At 43.0% G+C, this 23,117-nt stretch overlaps 1 protein-coding gene across 8 annotated transcripts in view; it reads right to left on the bottom strand.

The window, feature by feature from the left end:
* Nucleotides 1–18,261: 18,261 nt before the first annotated feature.
* MCF2L (MCF.2 cell line derived transforming sequence like) overlaps nucleotides 18,262–23,117 on the bottom strand; it is a 315,580-nt gene continuing 310,724 nt past the window's right edge. For all 8 annotated transcript variants that reach the window (XM_044284023.1, XM_044284027.1, XM_044284026.1 and 5 more), the window contains one exon: nucleotides 18,262–23,061. In XM_044284023.1, the coding sequence (XP_044139958.1) occupies nucleotides 22,976–23,061 (86 nt within the window). In that variant the 3' untranslated portion in view covers nucleotides 18,262–22,975. The remainder of the gene's footprint in view (nucleotides 23,062–23,117) is intronic.

Genomic DNA, 23,117 nt, shown 5'->3' with positions numbered 1-23,117 from the left:
GAGATCACTGTTCTACCCTGTTTTTCTAACCTCCTTTAATTTCTGTGGGAGATGCTGTTTCCACAACAATAGCCACCTCTGGCTGTTACATACAATTTGTATTACCGGCATTGGACTAAAGTCCCTGGGGCCTGACCAGAGTAAATGATTCTGAGGGCCCACCCTCTGTGTATATAGGACCTTAAGAGCCCTGTTTTATTATGGGTTCATTACTGTCTGAGCTTGGGCCCACCGGAGGATCCTCTGGTACTCTGGTGGGCCAGTCCGACCCTGGGTATTAAGATCTCAGCCATGAATGGCTGAGATGGGTGTACCCCTCAAAGGGATAGCATGCTTAGAGTAGTTGCAAATTGTAGTCATAGGTGTATGGAGAACCACAAGGTTGTTTAGTCTTATAAACAAGACTCATGAGACAAGATTGTGTCACGGTCTGGAGTCAGGCTCGGAGGCCAGTAGCTATAGCAGCGGAGCAGATATTCACACTGGTCACCCTGGCTGATGACACGGGTTCACCTGAGGTGCGGGGTCTAAGTACTAACCGGTATTCGCCAGAGCTCCTGATGGTGGAGATGGACTTTGCTGCGTGATAGTACCAGGTCGCGGTCCTCAGGATAGCCCCAGCAGGAGGTGAGCAAGCCGAGGTCCAGTAGCGGATATAGCAGACAGGGATCAAGCAGAAGCGTGGTTGAATAACAAGCCAAAGTCGGTAACAAATAGTGCAGGTTGGGATTAAGCAGGAGCGTAGTCGAGGAACAAGCCAAAAGTCAGTAACGGATGGTAGCAGAGATACGGTCGGCAGCAGTATAGACAAGAGCAAGATATTGGCTGGTAAAGGCACAATAATCTGGCAACCAGGAAGTGCAGAGACATGGCTTAAATCAGGAAGTTCATGGGAGGAGCAAGGGGTTCAAGGTTCAAGGCAAACAAGATTCAAGACAAGATCATTCAAGGAATAGTCTAAGGAACTGTCCAGCACTTCAGGTGGCTCAGCAAGTAGAGGCACCGCCAGACACAGCAGAGGTCCCAGGTTCAAGTCCAGATCCTAACAGATTGACAATAATTATTGGGGTTTATTTCCCCATCCCCTGTATTGGATAGCTAGTTCTGAGTAAAATTAATGCAATGTAATATCACAGACATGTACAGTGCTGTGAAAAAGTATTTGCCCCCTTACAGGTGAGTTCACATCACATTTTTCCCATCCTTTTAACATATACAAAAAACGTATACATTAATGGATGCTCAGACTGATGCTATACAGTGGCATCCGTTCACCATAGTGTTCTATTGTTAAAAAAAAGGCATAAAACGTGATGTGAACCCATCCTTAAATGTTTCAGAGTAAATGCAGTTTTTAAATAATCAATTTATTTATTAAGGGGAAAACAGGTATCCAAACCAACCTGGCCCTATGTGAAAAGGTAATTGCTTCCTAAACATAATAACTGGTTGTGCCACCCTTGGTGGCTACAACTGCAATCAAGCGTTTGCGATAACTGTCAATGAGTCTTTCACATCTCTGTGGGGGGGATTTTGGCCCACTCTTCTTTGCAGAATTGTTTTAATTTAGCCACATTAGAGGGTTTTTGAGTATGAACGGCCTGTTTAAGGTCATGCCACAGCATCTCAATCGGATTTAAGTCTGGACTTTGTTTAGGTCACTCCAAAACCATTTTTTTATGATGTCTTTCGGATCATTGTCCGCTCCTCTCTTGAGTGGAAAAGACCTGCCGGAGGACCTGCGCCAAAAGTGATTATGTCACCAAGTTCTCCCAGCGTGATCATGTGGTGGCATCTTTGTGATTCTTGGATAGGAGGAAGAGACCAACCAATAAATAACAGCAACCAGAAGGAGAATAATATAAAAGCAAAGGAAAAAAAAACATATATAAACCTCCTGAAGCAAGACCAAAGGAAAGGGCGGGTGTGACAACGATGTCTCCAGGAACTTCAAGAGTGAAAAGATAGAAGGAGGGGTAAGCCCTAGCTTTTATATGCATCCCAGCGGAGGGATTGTGCAGTACCTCAGAGTAAGGGTCCATTCACTCGTCCGTTGTTTCTTTCCTGATCTGTTCAGTTTTTTGCGGAACAGATCTGGACCAGTTCTGTACCCATTCATTTTCAATGGGTCCTGAAAAAAAATCGGACATTGTGCTGTCCGATTTTTTTCAGGACCCATTGAAAATGAATGGGTACACAACTGGTCCAGATCTATTCCGCAAAAAACGGAACAGATCAGGAAAGAAACAACGGACGTGTGAATGGACCCTTAGGGGTATCTTCAAATGTTGTTTTTATTTTGTTACAACGTAATTAGAGATGAGCGAATCGAAGCTGACGAAACAGAATTTGATCCTAATTTCAGGAAAAATTCGATTCGCATCAAAGCTGAATTTCCTCATACTTCGTGGAAACGAATCAAATTTTTTCCTAAAATGGCTGCTGCATGTGTGAGGACATGGAGAAAGAAACTCTGGGAAGGCAGGATCACCCATAATGCCATTCATGCAGCCAATCAGCAGCCAGCCAGCCCTGTGATGTCACAGCCCTATAAATAGCGGCAGCCATCTTTGATTCTGCCATTTACCAGTGTACTTAGTTCAGGGAAAGACGTCAGCAGGCGCTAGGGACAGTGTTAGAAAAAACTTCATTGTGCTAAAAAACAACAAAAAACAAAACAACAACTGCAGGGCAAGATTATTCAAGGTGTATGGAAATGATAGGGAGGAATCATTCCACAGCAGTTATGGTGAACAGGGTTCAGTAGGGGAGGTTACAGCCTGGGTAATAGGAACAATCCTATTACACCTTGCTGCACTGTCTGCGGATCCAAATTGCCATTATACAGCTCTGTAATTCCATCAAACCGTTCTTGTTATTGGGGTGCAAGTGCTGTTTTATACAGCCATTATCAGGGTTTATTACAAGGAAATATTTCTACGTCTTATTTGCCCTTGTGCGGTGCAGTTATATGTTCTAAAGCATTTTATGGCTTGTATTAGTGGGGAAAAAAGGGCTTATTAGCCGTTGTGTGGTGAAGTGCTAAAATGACAGCCCTTTTTGTTGTGTATTAGTGGCAAAAGTAAAATATATTTGCCGTTCAGCAGTGTAGTTTTATGTTCTAAAGCCTTTTGTGGCGTGTATTAGTGACAAAATAAAAATATACAGTTAGGTCTATATATATTTTAACAGAGACAACATTTTTCTAATTTTTGTTCTGCACATTAACACAATGGATTTTGAACAAAACAATTCAGATGCAGTTGAAGTTCAGACTTTCAGCTTTAATTCAGTGCGTTGAACAAAATTATTGCACAAAAATGTGAGGAACTAAAGCATTTTTTAAACTCAATCCCTTCATTTCAGGGGGTCAAAAGTGATTGGACAAATTAAATAATTGTAAATAAAATGGTAATTTCTAATACTTGGTTGAAAACCCTTTGTTGGCAATGACTGCCTGAAGTCTTGAACTCGTGGAATCACCAGACGCTGGGTTTCCTCCTTTTTACTGCTCTGCCAGGCCTTTACTGCAGAGGTTTTCAGTAGCTGTTTGTTTGTGGGCCTTTCTGTCTGAAGTTTAGTCTCTAACAAGTGACATGCATGCTCTATTGGGTTCAGATCAGGTGACTGACTTAGCCATTTAATAATATTCCACTTCTTTGCTTTAATAAACTCCTGGGTTGCTTTGGCTTTATGTTTTGGGTCATTGTCCATCTGTATTATGAAACGCCGACCAATCGGTTTGGCTGCATTTGAGAACACAGTATGTCTCTGAAAACCGCAGAATTCATCTGGCTGCTTCTGTCCTGTGTCACATCCAACACTAGGGACCCAGTGCCACAGGCAGCCATGCATGCCCAAGCCATCACACCGCCTCCGACGCGTTTTACAGATGATGTGGTATGCTTTGTATCATGAGCTATACCATGTCTTCACCATACTTTTTTCTTTCCATCATTCTGTAGAGGTTGATCTTGGTTTCATCTGTCCAAAGAATATTCTTCCAGAAGTGTGCTTCTTATTCTTGAGGCTTATGAGTGGCTTGCACTGTGCAGTGAAACCTGTGTATTTACTTTTATGCATTCTTCTTTTTATGGTAGATTTAAATATTGATACGCCTATATCCTGGAAAGTGTTGTTCACTTGTTCACTGTTGTCTTCCGTGGGCGTCCAGGTCTTTTTGCATTGTTGAGGTTACCAGTACTTTCTTTCTTTCGCAGGATGTACCAAACTGTAGATTTTGTCACTCGTAATAGATTAGCAATTTCACGGATGGGCTTTTTCAGTTTTCGCAGAAGAGTGGCTTGTTTCCCCTGCATGGAGAACTCCTTTGACCGCATGTTTACGTCTCAACTCCAGGCCTTTTATGTGCTTAATTGAGAATGAAATAATGAAGGAATTGACCACATCTACCAATGAAACAGCCTTTGAATCAATTGTCTAATTACTTTTGGTCCCTTTAAAAACAGGGTGCCACATATAAAGGAGCTGAAACTGATAAACCCTTCATCCAATTTTTATGTGGACACCCTAAAATGAAAGCTAAAAGTCTGGACTTTATGTCCATTATAAAACTATAACTTGAATATGTTTTAGTAAACAGGTAATAAAAACTAAATTTGTGTCCGTGTCCAAATATATATGGACCTAACTGCATTTGCCGTTCAGCGGTGCAGTTATATGTTCTAAAGCCTTTTGTGCGGGTATTAGTGGGGGAAAAAAAGGGCCTATTAGCCAGTGTGCTGAAGTGAGAAAATTACACAGTTTTTTGGGGTGTTTTAATTTCCTTTTGATTTATTTATTTGATCTAACAGTATGTCAGACAGAGAAGTGGCAGGCGCTGCACAGGGGAGTGGCAGAGGCCTAAATGTTTCTGGCGCAGACAGAAATGTTTCTGGCGCAGACAGGGGTCGCAGCTGAGTAAGGGGGTGTGGCAGCAGGGGTTGCAGCGAAAGGCCTGAGTACCCAGTGTCATCTAGTCTCCTCCAGCCAAGATCTGGAGGAGACATCCGCCACTTCCTCTGGTAGGTGGGCAAGTAGTGATGAGGAGAATGGCGTGAGAGCTGGTGTTGCGAGTAGTCAGGCTCCTGACCCAGAGACTGTTGAGGAGGACATCAGTGACGTGCAGACAGTACTCGATGATGGTGCACGGGTTCAAGGAGGCAGCGACGGTAGCAGTCAGTCAGTGTGTAATGTTGGGGGTAGAATCATCTACTCGCCGGTGTGGCAGTTTTTTGTTAAGCTACCAGAGGAGGTGAACATTGCCATACAGGGAGTGCAGAATTATTAGGCAAGTTGTATTTTTGAGGATTCATTTTATTATTGAACAACAACCATGTTCTCAATGAACCCAAAAAACTCATTAATATCAAAGCTGAATATTTTTGGAAGTAATTTTTAGTTTGTTTTTAGTTTTAGCTATTTTAGGGGGATATCTGTGTGTGCAGGTGACTATTACTGTGCATAATTATTAGGCAACTTAACAAAACAAATATATACCCATTTCAATTATTTATTTTTACCAGTGAAACCAATATAACATCTCAACATTCACAAATATACATTTCTGACATTCAAAAACAAAACAAAAACAAATCAGTGACCAATATAGCCACCTTCCTTTGCAAGGACACTCAAAAGCCTGCCATCCATGGATTCTGTCAGTGTTTTGATCTGTTCACCATCAACATTGCGTGCAGCAGCAACCACAGCCTCCCAGACACTGTTCAGAGAAGTGGACTGTTTTGCCTCCTTGTAAATCTCACATTTGATGATGGACCACAGGTTCTCAATGGGGTTCAGATCAGGTGAACAAGGAGGCCATGTCATTAGATTTTCTTCTTTTATACCCTTTCTTGCCAGCCACGCTGTGGAGTACTTGGACGCGTATGATGGAGCATTGTCCTGCATGAAAATCATGTTTTTCTTGAAGGATGCAGACTTCTTCCTGTATCACTGCTTGAAGAAGGTGTCTTCCAGAAACTGGCAGTAGGACTGGGAGTTGAGCTTGACTCCATCCTCAACTCGAAAAGGCCCCACAAGCTCATCTTTGATGATACCAGCCCAAACCAGTACTCCACCTCCACCTTGCTGGCGTCTGAGTCGGACTGGAGCTCTCTGCCCTTTACCAATCCATCCACGGGCCCATCCATCTGGCCCATCAAGACTCACTCTCATTTCATCAGTCCATAAAACCTTAGAAAAATCAGTCTTGAGATATTTCTTGGCCCAGTCTTGACGTTTCAGCTTGTGTGTCTTGTTCAGTGGTGGTCGTCTTTCAGCCTTTCTTACCTTGGCCATGTCTCTGAGTATTGCACACCTTGTGCTTTTGGGCACTCCAGTGATGTTGCAGCTCTGAAATATGGCCAAACTGGTGGCAAGTGGCATCTTGGCAGCTGCACGCTTGACTTTTCTCAGTTCATGGGCAGTTATTTTGCGCCTTGGTTTTTCCACACGCTTCTTGCGACCCTGTTGACTATTTTGAATGAAACGCTTGATTGTTCGATGATCACGCTTCAGAAGCTTTGCAATTTTAAGAGTGCTGCATCCCTCTGCAAGATATCTCACTATTTTTGACTTTTCTGAGCCTGTCAAGTCCTTCTTTTGACCCATTTTGCCAAAGGAAAGGAAGTTGCCTAATAATTATGCACACCTGATATAGGGTGTTGATGTCATTAGACCACACCCCTTCTCATTACAGAGATGCACATCACCTAATATGCTTGGTGGTAGGCTTTCGAGCCTATACAGCTTGGAGTAAGACAACATGCATAAAGAGGATGATGTGGTCAAAATACTCATTTGCCTAATAATTCTGCACTCCCTGTATGTAGAATCTGTGGGGAGAAGGTGAAGCGTGGCCAGGGTGCCAATGTTGGCACCACGGCCCTGTGTCAACATCTGGAGCGTCACCATAAAGTGGCCTGGAAGAACTGTGGCTACGATGTGGTGGTCCAGCCTGCCGCAGCAACCACTGCATCACCCAGTGGCACGCAGCTGATTTCCGGCAGTCAAGGCTCCACCACCTCAGGCGAAGGGAGCTGTCTGTCCTTCCCATCATATGCTGGTCCTGATGCTCCAGCTCCTTGCCCTCCTACTCCTTGTCAGTCATTCCGTCAGCCAGGGGCGTTGCTAGGGTCTCAAAAGATCCGGGGCACAAGCCCCAATAAATATGTTGCCCCCCCCCGCACTTTGCTGTAGTGGAGCCCAAGCTGAACTCCTGCAACAGGGCCAATGAGCCTTTAGTTACGCCCCTGCCCCCCACAATACCCCCAAATACTATCCTGAAGAAACATTACTGCTCCTCATAGTAATAGTGCTCCTCATAGTCCCACCAATAGTAATTTCCTTCTAGAATGCCCTCATTAGTAACACTGCCCCAACCGTGATAATGCTCCTCAACAATGCCCCTATTATTAGAAGAGCCCTCCCATATTAATAATACCCTCACAGAGTCCGCAGTAGAAATAAGGCCCCCTATTGTTCCCCCAGTGGTAATAAATCCCCCTACAGACCCCTCAGTAGTAATAATGCCACCATAGTGCGCTTAGTAGAAATAAGGCGGATCTATAAGACCCTCCTATAGAGCTGCCAGTAGTAATAAGACCGCCTATAATGTTCCCTGGATCTGCAGTGCCCCCTGCAGTTATAATCCTCCCTTCACTATACAGTCCCATGTAAATAACATCACCTCCTCCCCAGCTGCCTCCAACGCACAATCCCATGTAACTTACCTCTCCTCATGTACAGATATCACCATTAGGCTCCTTCTCCTCTTCACTCTGGTCCAATCCTGCACTGGTCACATGATGGTGACATCATCCAGGTCATCCTATCACAGCCTGTTTTGCTCATCACATGACCTGTGATGTCACCACAGGTCCTTCACCTCTTCCCAGTGTAAGATTCAATTGTATTGCTGTTCTGTGTACGGCAATACAGTTGTATCTAGCAGGCAGGCAGGATATTCAGGGCATGGGACAAGGCCCCGAATGTTTTAACCTAGCGACGGACGCCCCTGCCGTCAGCAATCGATCACCGAAGCGATTGCCAAGAGACAACAGTATGCGTGCACTCATCCAACAGCGCAGAAACTGAACGTGCTCCTGTCCAAGTTGCTAATGTCCGCCTCTGCCTCCTCATCCTCCACCGTATCCTCAGCCTCCACTGCAGGGACAATTCACAGTGCCCCTCCAGCATACCACATGTGCAGGGCACAGCGGTGTCATGCTGTTTTACACCTCCTTTGCCTGGGTGAACGGAGTCACACAGGGGAGGAACTGCTCTGTGTTCTTCATCAAGAAATTGAATCCTGGCTTTCTCCGTGACAACTTAAAATCTGAACCATGGTGACCAATAACGGGATAAACATGGTGTCGGCGCTGCGTCAAGGAGGGCTGAGCTATGCACCCTGCATGGCATACGTGTTTAATCTGGTTGTTAAGCAGTTCCTGAAGTCTTCCACCCACCTGCAAGAGACCCTAAAAATGGCCAGGAAACTTTGCATGCACTTCAGCCACTTGTACACCGCAAAGCACACCCTCCTTGAGCTGCAGAGGCAGAACGGCATCCCCCAACATAGGCTGATATGCAACGTTTCCACCCCTTGGAATTCCACCCTCCATATGTTGGGCTGACTATATGAACAGAGAAAGGCCATAAACGATTTCTTGATGATCCAAGCGGACAAGAGTACTCCCCTGAGAAACTTTGATGTCAGCCAGTGGCAGCTCATACGTGACACCTGCAGTTTGCTCAGGCCCTTTGAGGAGGCCACGTTATTTGTCATTCGCCAGGACTACGGGATGAACAACAGCAATCCACTGCTTCATGTCCTGGAACAGATGCTGGTGAATCTGAAATCTGGCTGGTCAGGGGACTGGAGACATGGTGCCTACATCTCATGGCCACATAAGCCCTGTGGGGGCTGAACTGGAGGAGGAGGAGGACATTGGAGCACAAGCAATGTGTAGCGAAATGGGTGGTTTTTCTACACAGGGGACAGGAGAGGAGGAGCAGTAGGAGGAGCTAGGGCGATGAGGAAGACGAGGCAGAGGATCCAGACACACCATGGCAGTATGCCATGGAGATGGAGGCAGGGAGTCCCTCCGAGTCACTTGCGCAAATGGCCCACTGCATGCTCACTTGCTTGCGTAGTGACAGCCGAATTTTCACAATTCAGCAGAGATATGACTTCTGGCTCTCCACCTTGTTGGACCCTTACTACTGGTCCAAAATGGGGGCCTTTTTTACACCCGTTGAGAGGGAGGACAAACTGAACTACTATAGAGACATCCTATGTAGTCAGTTGGCCGCTGCCTATCTGCGCCACCGTCCATCCTCTTGCAGGTATGACCGGGGGGGGGCCTCTGCGCTCACCTTCCACTGCCATCAGCAGCAGCCTGAGTCTAGAGTTGCTGATGAGCAGCTTTCTTCACCCACCTAGTGAAGAAACTACTCACCAGCAGCTAGACATTGAGCAGAACCTGAACCAGCAGGTGGTGGCATACTTGGAGTGCACCCTGCCAGCCGTCATTGAAGATCCGCTAGACTACTGGACAGCCAAACTGGATTTCTGGCCACAACTGTCCGAGTTTGCCCTGGAAAAGCTTTTCTGCCCAGCTAGTAGTGTGGCCTCAGATTGGGTGTTTAGTGCAGCGGGGGCCTTATTTACCCCAAGGAGAACTTGCCTGTCCACCCTAAATCTGGAGAGACTGACCTTTGCCAAGATGAATCAGGCGTGAATCAGCCAGGATTTCCACCCACCAATGCCTGATGCATCAGACTAGATCATCCATGGTTCCACACCAACACTTTAACAAAAGAGACCGGTTTCTTCTGGCTACCTGCCTCAGCTACTATTCTGATGCTGCCATCAGCCTGATGCCACACATCTGATGCCAAGTGCTCCTTCTTACACCCACCATCATCAGCGGGTACTGTTATTGCCACCCACCTCCCCACTCTGTCACCGGGTCACTCTGTGGTCTCCTGATGCTGCTGCTACCTCTACAATATGTCACCTTGCCACTCTGTGGTGTTCTGATGCTGCTGCCGCCACCTTCACGGTCATTTTTCCACTCTGTGGCCTCCTGATGCTGCCTGCACCAACACACACTATCAATGGGCCACTCTGTGGTCGCATGCTGCTTCCACCACACCACTATGTCATTAAGCCACTCTGTGGACTTCTCATGCTGTTCCCACCCTCTCCACTTCATGACTGGGCCACTATTTTGCCTTTTTGGCTTGGCTGACATCATCATTTATTTGACCCTTCTGATCTGTCAGAAGGAAGGAAAAATTAGACGCACAACTGATCCGGTCTGTGTAGCAGCTGTAAGGCCTGTATGGTCCCATCAGAATTGGCTTATGATTTGGTAGCCAAAAGCAAGAGTTGGTACAAAACACAGAAGACATGCAAATATTCCGTTCACTTGTCATCTCTGTTTTGGATCCACATCTGTTTTTTTTGGGCATTAGCAATACTGATGGATTACTGACCAAATGCTGACCTAGTGAAGGCGGTTGCTCCAAAGACAGGATCCGTTTTTTGTGGGTTATTGTTCTGACGGATCAGAGGGGGCAAAATAATTAGCGACGTCAACACAAACTTACTGCTGACACCCTCTCCACTCTGAGTTCATACTTGAGTTATTTGGTCAGTTTTGGCCCCGTGACTGCCCATATAAGTGGTGTGCAGTGATTCTAAGAGTGACGCCTGTCATGTGCATGTCATACGGACTCACAGTATTATTTCACTACCAAAGCAGACTCCCTATGCATGCTACTTCAAGGCACAGTGTTCTACACCACTATAAAAGGCTCTCTGCAGCCAGGAAATAGCAGTTTTTAACAAAATTTACCACAAATATATTCAGATCGAGCCACATTTTTCGAACAGGCGAATCAAATTTTTGAAACATTTGCTCATCTCTAGCTGTAATGTTATGTAATGCTGTGTATTACTCCCAGCATAGTTCTGTATGGTAGTGATACAGCCCTCTGAAACAGCCCTTTGCAGGACAGGACGTTGCTAGGTGGCGGCTGGCTCCAACACTAGCTATAGAGTGTTCTATTCGTTATTAGGAGAGATTAGGGAGAGGAAGGAAGCAAAGTCCATGTGCTCCCTCTTCTTGGACCTCAAGTTCCAGACACTAACAGATCTCTGTTTGATTGCTGCAAGATCTATAGCAGAAGAGAGAGGAAAGAAAGGAGAAGGTTTAGAAATCTGCATGGCTGAGAGGCAAGAGTCAGTTAGTAAAGTAACTGCTGTTGAGGGCAATACAGATTTTACAGCCATGGAGGGTTTACAGTTAAGACACCCTACACACTTAAGGAGAGACTTGGAAAGTTTTATCATTTAACTTGCACACCACAGTGCACATTACAGGTATAAATTGCAAAAGTACAGTTGCCTGTCATAGATTCTACAAAGAGAGAGACTTTAGTAAGATAGTGTACCAAGAGGGCCATCATTTCCATCCTGGCCTGAATCCATAGTCTGCTATCTAAAAACTGTCAATGTTAAAGGGAACTATGTTGTATATGTCTTCAGACAGCATGTTATAAGGCCGGAGGAGCTGATATATAGTTTTGTTGGAAACAATTCAATATAACTTGTACTTTAAGCATATAAATCTCTGCTCGTTATATGCTTAGGAGTACGGCAGGAGGTCTAAATGACTATTATAATCACTGGTAATCTAGTTTCCTGGAGGTCGCCATGACACCACATCCTGAGATTGACTTCCTCTGATAGGACAGGAAAAACACAGATAGGTTTAAATCCCCACCCCTCCACTCCATGACCAGTGTATTTTCAAAGTAATAAGCAGGATAAAGGAATAATCAATAAAATTATATAAATAAAAGGGAAAAAAAAAAAGGGGTGGAAAGTATGTGGTAACATGGAGACTTCCAGGAAACCAGATTACCGGTGAGTGTAATACTAATTTTCTCAGTCGTCTCCATGACACCACATCCTGAGAATTAACAAAGAATTATCTTAGAGAGAGGGACAATAGCACAAAGCACTTTCTGTCCAAAGACCATGTCCTCATTAGAAAAAACGTCCAACTTGTAATGTTGGGTGAAAGTATGAAGCTGAGGATCTTTCCGCCCAAGACGCTTACGCCTCTTGTTAAATTGGCGCTAAGAGAAGATGGGGCTTCTTTACCTTTAACTCTATAGGCTTCAGAGATGGCCATTCTGATCCAACAGAAGATGGAACTGTTCAGCTTTTCTGCCCTTATTTGGGCCCCAATTTTTTTTATCAATTCTCCATTCTCTAGTTATTTCCATGTACCTCATGACAGCTCGCCTAACATCTAAACAGTGAAAGATTGTCATTTTTGGGATTGGCACAAAAATATGGTACTGTAATATCCTGGAGACATACGGTATGAAAGGTAAATACAATCTCAGGTAGAAAACTCTTCAAACATTCTAGGGAATGGCTCCTGAATGTATAATGCCTGTAATTCTCAGATCCGTCTTGCTGAGGATATTGCTACTAAGAAAATAGTCTTGATGGTAAGCCACTTTATGGATATCGAAACTAGGTTCTGGAAGTTAACACCGCAAGTACCGTGTTGAGATTCCCGGGTTCAGATTCCAGGGTGCTACCATGTTTTTAATTTTAGGTCTAAGTCTTAGCTACCCAAGGTATTTCTGCCAGATTGTTGTTATATACCGTAAATCACACAGGGGCGAGACCTGGACTCAAAGTATTGGGAGAGATCCCCAAATCTAAGCCATCCTGACGAAAATCTAAAATGAGGGAAATGTTATGTTAAAATTGATCAAATCTATCCCCGCATCAAGAATCAAATTATTTCCAGTTTCTAAAATAAGCCCTGTTGGTGTTTTATTGTCTACTAAGTAGCAATGTGTTTACTACTTTTTTGGACAACCCTAGTTTAACCGCCTCCGGAACGCCTAACGCAGGATCGTGGTCCGGAGGTGGCTGTCTCAGGCAGAGTGACGCATCTATGCTTCATCTTGCGAGAGACGAGACTTCCTGTGAACGCGCGCACACAGGCGCGCGTTCACAGGATCGGAAGGTGAGCAAGTGGATCTACAGCCTGCCAGCGGCGATCGTTCGCTGGCAGGCTGTAGATGCGAATTTTTTAACCCCTAACAGGCATATTAGACGCTGTTTTGATAACAGCGTCTAATATACCTGCTACCTGGTCCTCTGGTGGTCCCTTTTGCTTGGGTCGACCACCAGAGGACACAGGTAGCTCTGTAAAGTAGCACCAACCACCACTACACTACACTACACCCCCTGTCACTTATTAACCCCTTATTAACCCCTGATCACCCCATATAGACTCCCTGATCACCCCCTGTCATTGATCACCCCCCTGTAAGGCTCCATTTAGACTTTTTTTGGCACAAGTTAGCAGAAATTGATTTTTTTTTTTTTCTTACAAAGTCTCATATTCCACTAACTTGTGTCAAAAAATAAAATCTCACATGAACTCACCATACCCCTCACGGAATCCAAATGCGTAACATTTTTTAGACATTTATATTCCAGGCTTCTTCTCACGTTTTAGGGCCCCTAAAATTCCAGGGCAGTATAAATACCCCACATGTGACCCCATTTCGGAAAGAAGACACCCCAAGGTATTCGCTGAGGGGCATATTGAGTCCATGAAAGATTAAAATTTTTGTCCCAAATTAGCGGAAAGGGAGACTCTGTGACAAAAAAACTTGGGGTCACATGTGGGGTATTTATACTGCCCTGGCATTTTAGGGGCCCTAAAGCGTGAGAAGAAGTCTGGGATCCAAATGTCTAAAAATGCCCTCCTAAAAGGAATTTGGGCCCCTTTGCGCATCTAGGCTGCAAAAAAGTGTCACACATGTGGTATCGCCGTACTCAGGAGAAGTTGGGCAATGTGTTTTGGGGTGTATTTTTACATATACCCATGCTGGGGGAGATAAATATCTTGGTCAAATGCCAACTTTGTATAAAAAAATGGGAAAAGTTGTCTTTTGCTGAGATATTTCTCTCACCCAGCATGGGTATATGTAAAAAGACACCCCAAAACACATTGCCCTAATTCTTCTGAGTACGGCAATACCACATGTGTGACACTTTTTTGCAGCCTAGGTGGGCAAAGGGGCCCACATTCCAAAGAGCACCTTTAGGATTTCACAGGGAATTTTTTACACATTTTGATTTCAAACTACTTCTCACGCATTAGGGCCCCTAAAATGCCAGAGCAGTATAACTACCCCACAAGTGACCCCATTTTGGAAAGAAGACACCCCAAGGTATTTCATGATGGGCATAGTGAGTTCATGGAAGTTTTTATTTTTTGTCCCAAGTTAGTGGAATATGAGACTTTGTAAGAAAAAAAAAATTCATCATTTTCCGCTAACTTGTGACAAAAAATAAAAAGTTCTATGAACTCACTATGCCCATCAGCGAATACCTTAGGGTGTCTACTTTCCGAAATGGGGTCATTTGTGGGGGTTTTCTACTGTCTGGGCATTGTAGAACCTCAGGAAACATGACAGGTGCTCAGAAAGTCAGAGCTGCTTCAAAAAGCGGAAATTCACATTTTTGGCATGGCAATCCGGAACACAGGCCTTAGCCTCCCGGACCGTATGCCAGCTATCCCTGCTGACCGCAGAGGAACTAACTCTGCCTTTGCAGCTTTTGTTGGACTTATTGCGGCCAAAATCCTGTTACACTGAAGAAGGCTTCTTAGCCGAAAACGTTCTTGACTGGAACCGCACTAAATAAAAGCCTTGCATTGAAACTCAAGTGGAGTACAGGAGTCTTTATACACACACATTCCCCCATATGAATTGCAAATCTCAGGAATTTTCTTGAACCTTGGTGGATTGGGATGTGATAATATGCGTCTCTCATATCAATTGAGGCCATTACAGCCCCTTTCTTTATCAGTTTCACTACTGTCTTTAGGGTTTCCATTTTGAATTTTTGATAGGAAATATACACTTTCACAAAAACTTAGGAATATTTGGCTTGTGGGTGAAATTTCAGGATAAACCTAAAACACACTCTAACCTTTACAGGTGAACTTAATGTGACCTTCTCTAAACTTTTGAATGCACATGTCCAAATATTAAATGTTTCAGTACCTTTTGCACAACTTGCTGTTCTTTAACAAGGAGCTTAACGGCAAAATTCACAACAGGTGTTTGATCCATTAAATGCCCAAAAGGATTTCCTGGTTCAATTAGAATTGGTATTTAGGCAGTCCTCCTCATTATGCTGTTCACATTTTGACATCATGAGACGGCACCTAACAATTGATCAACAGTACCTCGCCATTGCAAGGCTTCAAGCAGGATGTTCTCAGACGGAAGTGGCGACTGAGCTTAGCGTGTCACAGAATGTCATCAGCAGGTTGCAACAGAGATACAGAGAGACCAATGACCAATACATTGTGAACAATGCCCTGTGGAATCGGATGATGAATGCCACACGAGTCCAAACACATTTAAGGGAGGTGAGAGAGACACACAAGTGTCCTGTCAGACCTTTTGAAAGGGTGGCCTGCATGCTAGACGACCTGCAAGGGTACCTGACCACACACCAGGCACAGGCATCGTCGTCTTGCATGGGCCAGGAAGCATGTATGCTTTGCAGAAATGATGACTGCCAACGATGTTGGAAATGTCAACGAGAGCACTATGCATCAGCCACTGTTGTCAGCAGATGAGCCTTTGGTAGTGGTGGTGTTACAGTGTGGGCAGGTGTTTCTAGTCAATACAAAACTGCCCTAAACTTTGTGAATGGTGCAGTGACAAGCACATACTACTTGAATAACAGTCATTGTGCCTCATTTAATCTTCATGGACAACAATGAGCCAGCTTATCGAGGTCACATTATGAGGGAACGCCTGCTGGAGACCGGAATACCTCAAATAAAGTGGCCTGCACTTTCTCCAGACCTGAATCCCACTGAAAACCTACGGGATCACCTGAGATCTCTCTGTGTAGAGGCTCATAATTCTGTACCCCAGAATCTTAATGACCTGAGGGATGCCTCAGCAGACAATAGGTCGACTTGTGAACAGCATGAGACATCGTTGTCAAGCTGTAATTGATGCTCAAGGTCACATGACAAGTTATTGAGATATTTTTTTTGTGGGGCTACACCCACCACTGTTGTTGGGTTTTTGTTTAAATAAATTGTTTGAGATGAGGAAATCACCACTGCATGCTTCTGCTTAAATGCCCTACTTTCATCATATAATGTCACTGTAACATGAACTTTTTAAGTTTTACATACATTTCACCTGAAAGCGAAATATTCCTAACTTTTTGAGAGTAGTGTATTTGTTTAGTAGTTTTAAGTTTAGGATAGTTCTAAATTTCCTTTTTTTTTTTTTTTTATGAGGAAGAGGAAATTATAATGGACCTGGCTTTCCTGACTCCACAGAACCAGTTCTATTGCCCCCAAAGTTAGTAAGTCTCTTATGTCCTCTAGTAAAGAATTCCGTTGAAAGGGAGGGAGATCGGTTATGGTAAATTTTTAAGGAGGGGGAGACTAACTCTATATGATATCTCTCCTTTATGATATTTATAATCCAAGAGTTCAATGTAATTTGCATCCAGGTATTTAGAAAGGTGCTGAGTCTTGGCCCTACCTGAATGGGGTTGAAAATAAAATTCCTTCCTTTACCCCCCTTGCCATAACCCTACCTTCCTGTTTTACCTTTATTTGTTTTCTGCTCTGATAGGAGCTGGTGGCCATGAAAATTTTGTCTCTTAGCTCTGACTATCTTCAGGAAAACATTTTTTACAGGCAGTGGCATTCTCCAGGATTTTATCAAGATCAGGTCCGAATACGTATTGACCATGAAATGGTAGGAAAATAACCTTAAGCCACAATATACCTGTATGTCTAGTCGTATTAGATAATACTGCAGTACGTGCTGAAAGTCTAACAGTTTTGGCCGAGGCATCTGCCAAGAAACACGTTGCCATTTTTTTGTAAGGGTAAACTCTCTAGAATCTGGTCTCTGGGGGTCTTATTAATTAGATGAACCTCTAATTGTTCCAACTATAGATTAAGAGTTCTAGCCATGCAGGTGGATGCTACTTCAGGCTTAAGAAGGGCTGCAGTGGCTTCTAAAGTTTTTCTTAATAAGCTTTCCTCCATCCTATCCATAGCATCCTTAAGCTGGGCCGTGTCTTCAAAAGGAAGGGCAGTGCGTTTAGCCACTTTGGCTACTGGGGCATCTACTCTGGGAATGGATTCCCAATCAGTGCAGTCCTCTTCATAAAAAGGATAACGTATTTTAATGCCTGTGGGAATAAATGAACCCTTCTCCGGCTTCTCCCATTCTTCCCTAATTCATTTTTGGACATTGTCTGGAACGGGAAACACTAATTTCTTTTTCCCAGGCCCCCAAAAATCCCTTCTTTTTTAGGGATCTCCATTTGAATGGTAGCTCTAATAGCTTTTATGATCAATGTCATCCGCATTAAACAAAAAAAAGTTTGTATTCATTGTCATCATCTGCAGAAGCACACTTTCATATGTTCGATAGTCAGAAACTCCAGATGATAGGAATCTGGATTATGATCATCACAGATAACACGAGGATTTTTAGAGGAGGCAGGTTCACGAAAAGCAAGTGCCGACCGAACTTCTTCCTTAACTAGAACTCTGATATCTTCGACATATATACATTCTTTACATAAGGGCTTGATTCCAGTACTGTGTAAGAGCTTATAACATTTCACATTTCCTCGTCCTTTTAGGAGTTGAGGATAAATACTTTTCTCCCTGAAATATTCAAGGGAGAGAACGATCAGCCAGCCCAATAACAGAGAGAGACAGAAACAGTGGCCCGATACCAGACTACTCACAACACCGTGGTTTGGTGGAGGCTCAGGTCTGGAGCCTGGTGTGATAGGGGCACTCATGTCCACGACGCACCCATCCACTTGAACATGCGTGCACCGATGGGATGAGAATCCTGAGTATCTGGGTGCCATTATGCAGGTCCTGTGATCTTTTCATGCTCCTGTGACCTGCAGGACCTGCGGCGCCAGGAAGTGACATCACAATGTCTGGTCCCGCTTCCCAGTGTTTGACATCACTACTCCGGCGGCCAGAGGGAGCACGTTACAGCGTCACTCTGGATGCCATCCTGCCTCACTGCATGAACTGTAAACTGTAATATAAATTATTGGGAATGCCCTTTTTGAATCTTTTTCCCTTTTCTTGTTTATTAATTTAAGAAAATCACAAAAAGATTCAGATTTTTATTTTTTTACCACAGTGAAATACAGCAGGTGTTCCTGAAATGTACTCAATGAACCTTCATACATACAATATTTCATATTCTGTACTCAAATTTACATTAGCTGGATAAAAATAAGCTGATGAGATGTAGTCTATAAAGTGCAGTGACAGTACTTAGAAATCACAGGCAAATATTAACATAGTCCTATGAAAAAAGGGTCATTTTAGCACAAATGTCTACACAATATTATTAAGGAACAATCAAATATTTTACAAAGTATTTACAAATAACTTACAATGTACGAGGGAAGTCCACATCTGTACAGATAGCTACGCCTTACCACTCACTAAAAAAAGTATATGACACCAGCAACTCTATATTATAGTGAATTTCAGGGGGCTGCAAGAGATTGTCATATGTCCCTGATTTGTAGAAACTTCAACACTACAGTGTCCCCTACAAATATAACTCCTAAGGAGCAAAATAAAATAAAGGAATATGTCAGGATTTGTAATAGGAGCCCAAGGGTTTCATGTAAGAACATGTAAGAATTATAGAAGAAATCCCTACAGATCAGTGTACACTCATCTTCTGGCTGGCCATAAACATAAGATACCTGTTGGTCAAGCATTCTTTTTACCAAAAGCTATCTTTCCTGATAAGCAGCCACCAGACACATTTTACCCTTTATCTCAGGATAAGGTGACCTGGAAGGTCCATCAGTCACTGATTGTCAGTGGGATATGACCAGCTTACGAAAGATCTAAAAAAAAAATTAAAAGTCAAAGCATCTGCAAGCACATTGAGGTAGTTGCATTGCTTAGGAGATCCTTCCATTTTAAGTGTTTGCATATACTTCACTTCCACCAGAAAAAAAGCTGCCATTAATAGAAGCCTTTATCTCTTAAATTACACAACCTGATAAAGCCACCTAACACGTTTTTACAGAGGTACTGGTTTTCATTGAAGAGATTCAGATATGGATGCATATTTGAGGCAATGCCCCATGGGCAAAAGGTATGGAAATTAGACACCTGTTTTAATATTGTTTGCTTTCGATGTTTTCAGATAGGTAGTTGTCTTCCTTCTAGAAGATTGATTCAAATACTTGTTTCTCATGGTGCACTGACTGTAATGCCTCATTTACATGTCAGTGTTTTGGTCAGTGATTTCCATCAGTCATTGTGAACCAAAACCAGGTGCAACTGCACAGAAGAAGGCCAAATCTATCCCTTATACCTTATGTCTGTGGAGGCTCCAATCCTGTTATTGGCTCACAATTGCTGATGGAAATCAATGACCAAAACACTGATGTGTGAATTAGTCTCCATATACCCACTGGTGCTTTTCAATAAGTGGTACTACTCACCACCCTTTACAGCTGCATCATAGGCATCCCATTCAGTCAACTAGTATCCTACTCTGTACTGAAGAGAGGCAAGAACCCTGAAAAAGCTGTTTACAGATGGGGGCCACTTTCTTTTGGAGAAGTTTCTGATTTGGCTGGCATGAGCTAGTTTTACTCCTCCAGAAGGCAGTCAATTTGCAAAGCCACTTACTGATATATGTCCTCACACCTTCTGCATTGCTTTACAAAAGGTCCCTTTACATTGGATGACAATCAGGGCAATTATCGAGAAGGAGCATTCCAAATATGTGGTTTCTGGAAAGCAGATCATCCTGTGTAAATGGGGATCTGCTGCCTGGAAACAATTAATCTTTATGGGGATGAGTGATCGCAGTAGCAATCATTCTTTCCCATACAGAGCAGATGATTGATGCATGTATATGCTGCTCTCACCTCCTCTGACAAGCTAGCAATTCAATTATCAGGAACGAACAGCCTGCACAATCGGCCCATGTAAAGGGGCCTTTGATAAGGATTTAATAAATGGAAGCATAGCAAATGCAGAAATATTCCTTGCTTGTTATTGGATAACTGATCTGTGAGAATCATTCACATCATTGACAACGACACCATTCTTTCCTATCTGCAAACAGTTCACTAATAGAAGGGAAGCTGTATCTAAAATTGAAAGACCATGTGCACATCAGAATATCCGAGTCCTTTGAGAAAGGAAATCTGAACTTTATCATGTAGCCCATTTGATAAAATATCCCAATAAAGAGATCTGAAAGAGTCATTTACTAATACTCGGGCTACTGCCTTTATCACTTTGACATTAACAGTAGTATTTCTCTTTTTTTCAAAAAATAAACATATGATATATATTTTTATGACATTTAAACATCTTGTATTTACAAGACCATATTTTCTCAGTTGTAGTCATGTAATACTCATTGCTAACTGTCTGCAATACATCTCATTTTTTTTTAATAAGTTATGTCAATTTCATAAATTTCTTTTACAATTGTGAGGAAAATAAAAAGAATATATCCTGTACATATATAAAAATAAAGTTTGATTTCAAGGCATAAAACATAACATATTGCTCCTAGGATATCTTGGACTCATCTGTTTTCTTCAGTGACTACTATAATATAGGACTATATTTTCCTGTAGTTATAATGAACACCCAACTGCACAGACAATTTTGAAATGGCACTATACATCCGAAAATATGATGTTAAGGAAGTCTGCCATATTTAATAACATATTGTGCCATTTAGTAGCCTCAACTACAGAAAGATTTCACGGTTGCCAACTGTAGAGTCGTAACATGTGGAGTGTTTAAATAGCAAACGCACAGAGAATTCAACAGATAACACAAAATTATCCTTCTGATGGCAGCTTTATGACTGTTGCTGATGCAGTTGAGGCTGTACTAATGTGCAGCTTTTGGCGCGTTACAAAAAACAGAGGAAAAAAACTGCCCGTGATTACAGTGTTAGGGCTCATGCACACAGCAACGCCATGTACAGCAGTGCACCAAGGTGGTTTTGCTCCGTAGTAAGGGCCATACTGCCTCCATGTGGTAGTCTACGGGCTCTGTCGCATACTGTACAATTGGAAATACTCTTCATCTACTTTTAGGGACTAGATTACAACAGTAGATATGAAATGAAAGCCTAAGATTTATTTTATTTTATTTGGAGGCGCACAGAAGTTCAGTAGGCACCCATGATCTTAGAGTCTGCTTGCAGCTATAATATGGCCATGTGCACGAGCCCTCAGAGCCAGTGAAATATCCCTTATAATCCAATGAATTAACCTGGTGCCAATAGAAACCTAAGGAAAATATGAATGAGAGTGAGTGTAGCTCACGTGAAACCATGCACATGAAATAATGACTGCTAACCTTATTTTCTACAAATTAAGGTGCTGAATATAAAGAAGTCTATATGTCTTGTCCATAGCCTTGGATGGTTTTATACCAGTACGTGTCTTTATGCTCTAACAAACTTAAATCTCTCAATTTTCCTATAAGTAGACAGTAGAGTCCTATGAAATATGAATTAGTAAAAAAATGACATCTGTAAACACACTCAGAGGGAGAAAACTGGATTAAAGAAGTGGCACGGCCTTTTAAAAATGAGCACAACCTGTTGGTAATAGAAAATCTATAAACTTTGCATTGTACTTATGTACCTTCTGAAATCTACCTCTGCCTCCCACTGCTGGTTTCTGTTGTTTCCTTATCCTCTATTATTTTTCATCTATGTGGTATCACATTATTAGGATGCATAGGAAGCAATTGGCTACTGTGGCTTACAGGGGAAGCTGCAGAGACTGGCAGTGGTGGCGGGTGGAAAATTACAGGAGGAATAACCCCTTCAGTCATAGGAGACTGACCCTGTAAGGATCTGGCAGGATTCACAAATTCACAGGACTTTCATGTGAATTTTTATTTATTTTTTACAAATGGTAGGAATGGACCGTGGAGGTCAGAGAAGGATAGTGCAAAGCATTATTCCTTACCCCTTTCTGTGGTCCATTCTATCTCTATAACTATATGCATCTATATTCCATTTCTCTTCTATACAAATATAAAAGTGCTGATCAGTTAGTCATTTTTTGTTTTGTTCCTGTACACCAATAAAAATATCACTTGTGAATAACAGAAAATATTCAGCTTCCCCCGGACAACTGCCTTGGTTCTGTACTGGCCAACCATCTCAGCTTTGTTACTGCAGTCTTTGATAGATCACTTGACAAAGAGATGTGAACTACAAATGCTTGGACTGACAAGTGGAAAAATACATTTTGTATCTAAACTGTCATGCTGTGAGAACCGTGACAATTCATTATTTTCTTTTACAAACAGGTAACAGCCATAATACATGGTCTCAGTACAAAGGAGCAAAAGGAAAATAAGTCTTTTTAGATCCATCTTTACATCCGGCTGCAGAGAACCACGGAAACCGGTAGAAACGCCACTTGGAAACATACAATGGAACAAAATGATGGCACCATTGCCCGGTATGTTCTACAGGGATCAGAAATGTTCCACGGTATAGGTGAAATGTTGACGGAGTAAACACTGTTTATAAATCTGTAAACTGAACTATGTGTGGTGTAAGGAGAGGAGTCTCTCAGGCACAATACATCACTAAACCCCATCCCGTCTCCTTATTTCCCCATTGGCCTGTCAGGTGACATAAAACAGAGGGAGGCAAGAACACAGGCGGACAATCTCTCTATGACTGTTTTCTTTGTATCTGCACCAGAAAATTGCCTTTTCTTCATCCATCCTGTTCTTCTCACTTGGCCTGAAGTCTGGGATCACCCGTCCACGACACACCTGGTTTGTGCACAAGTTTGTGTTCAAGTTCAGCCCTTGATATCAGAAAAGCTTGCATTGCAGCTTTCACTGCAGCTTGATGAGGTGCTTAACGTGCTGGAAGCAGTTCCTGATTCTGTACAGTGTAAAACAAAGACATATCATCAGTACTTGTCCAAGGTAATCTACTGC

The sequence above is a fragment of the Bufo gargarizans genome, chromosome 3 (genome assembly GCF_014858855.1).
Source record: "Bufo gargarizans isolate SCDJY-AF-19 chromosome 3, ASM1485885v1, whole genome shotgun sequence".
In the NCBI taxonomy this organism is placed as follows: Eukaryota; Metazoa; Chordata; class Amphibia; order Anura; family Bufonidae; genus Bufo; species Bufo gargarizans.
This window is presented reverse-complemented; position numbering and strand designations above follow the sequence as displayed.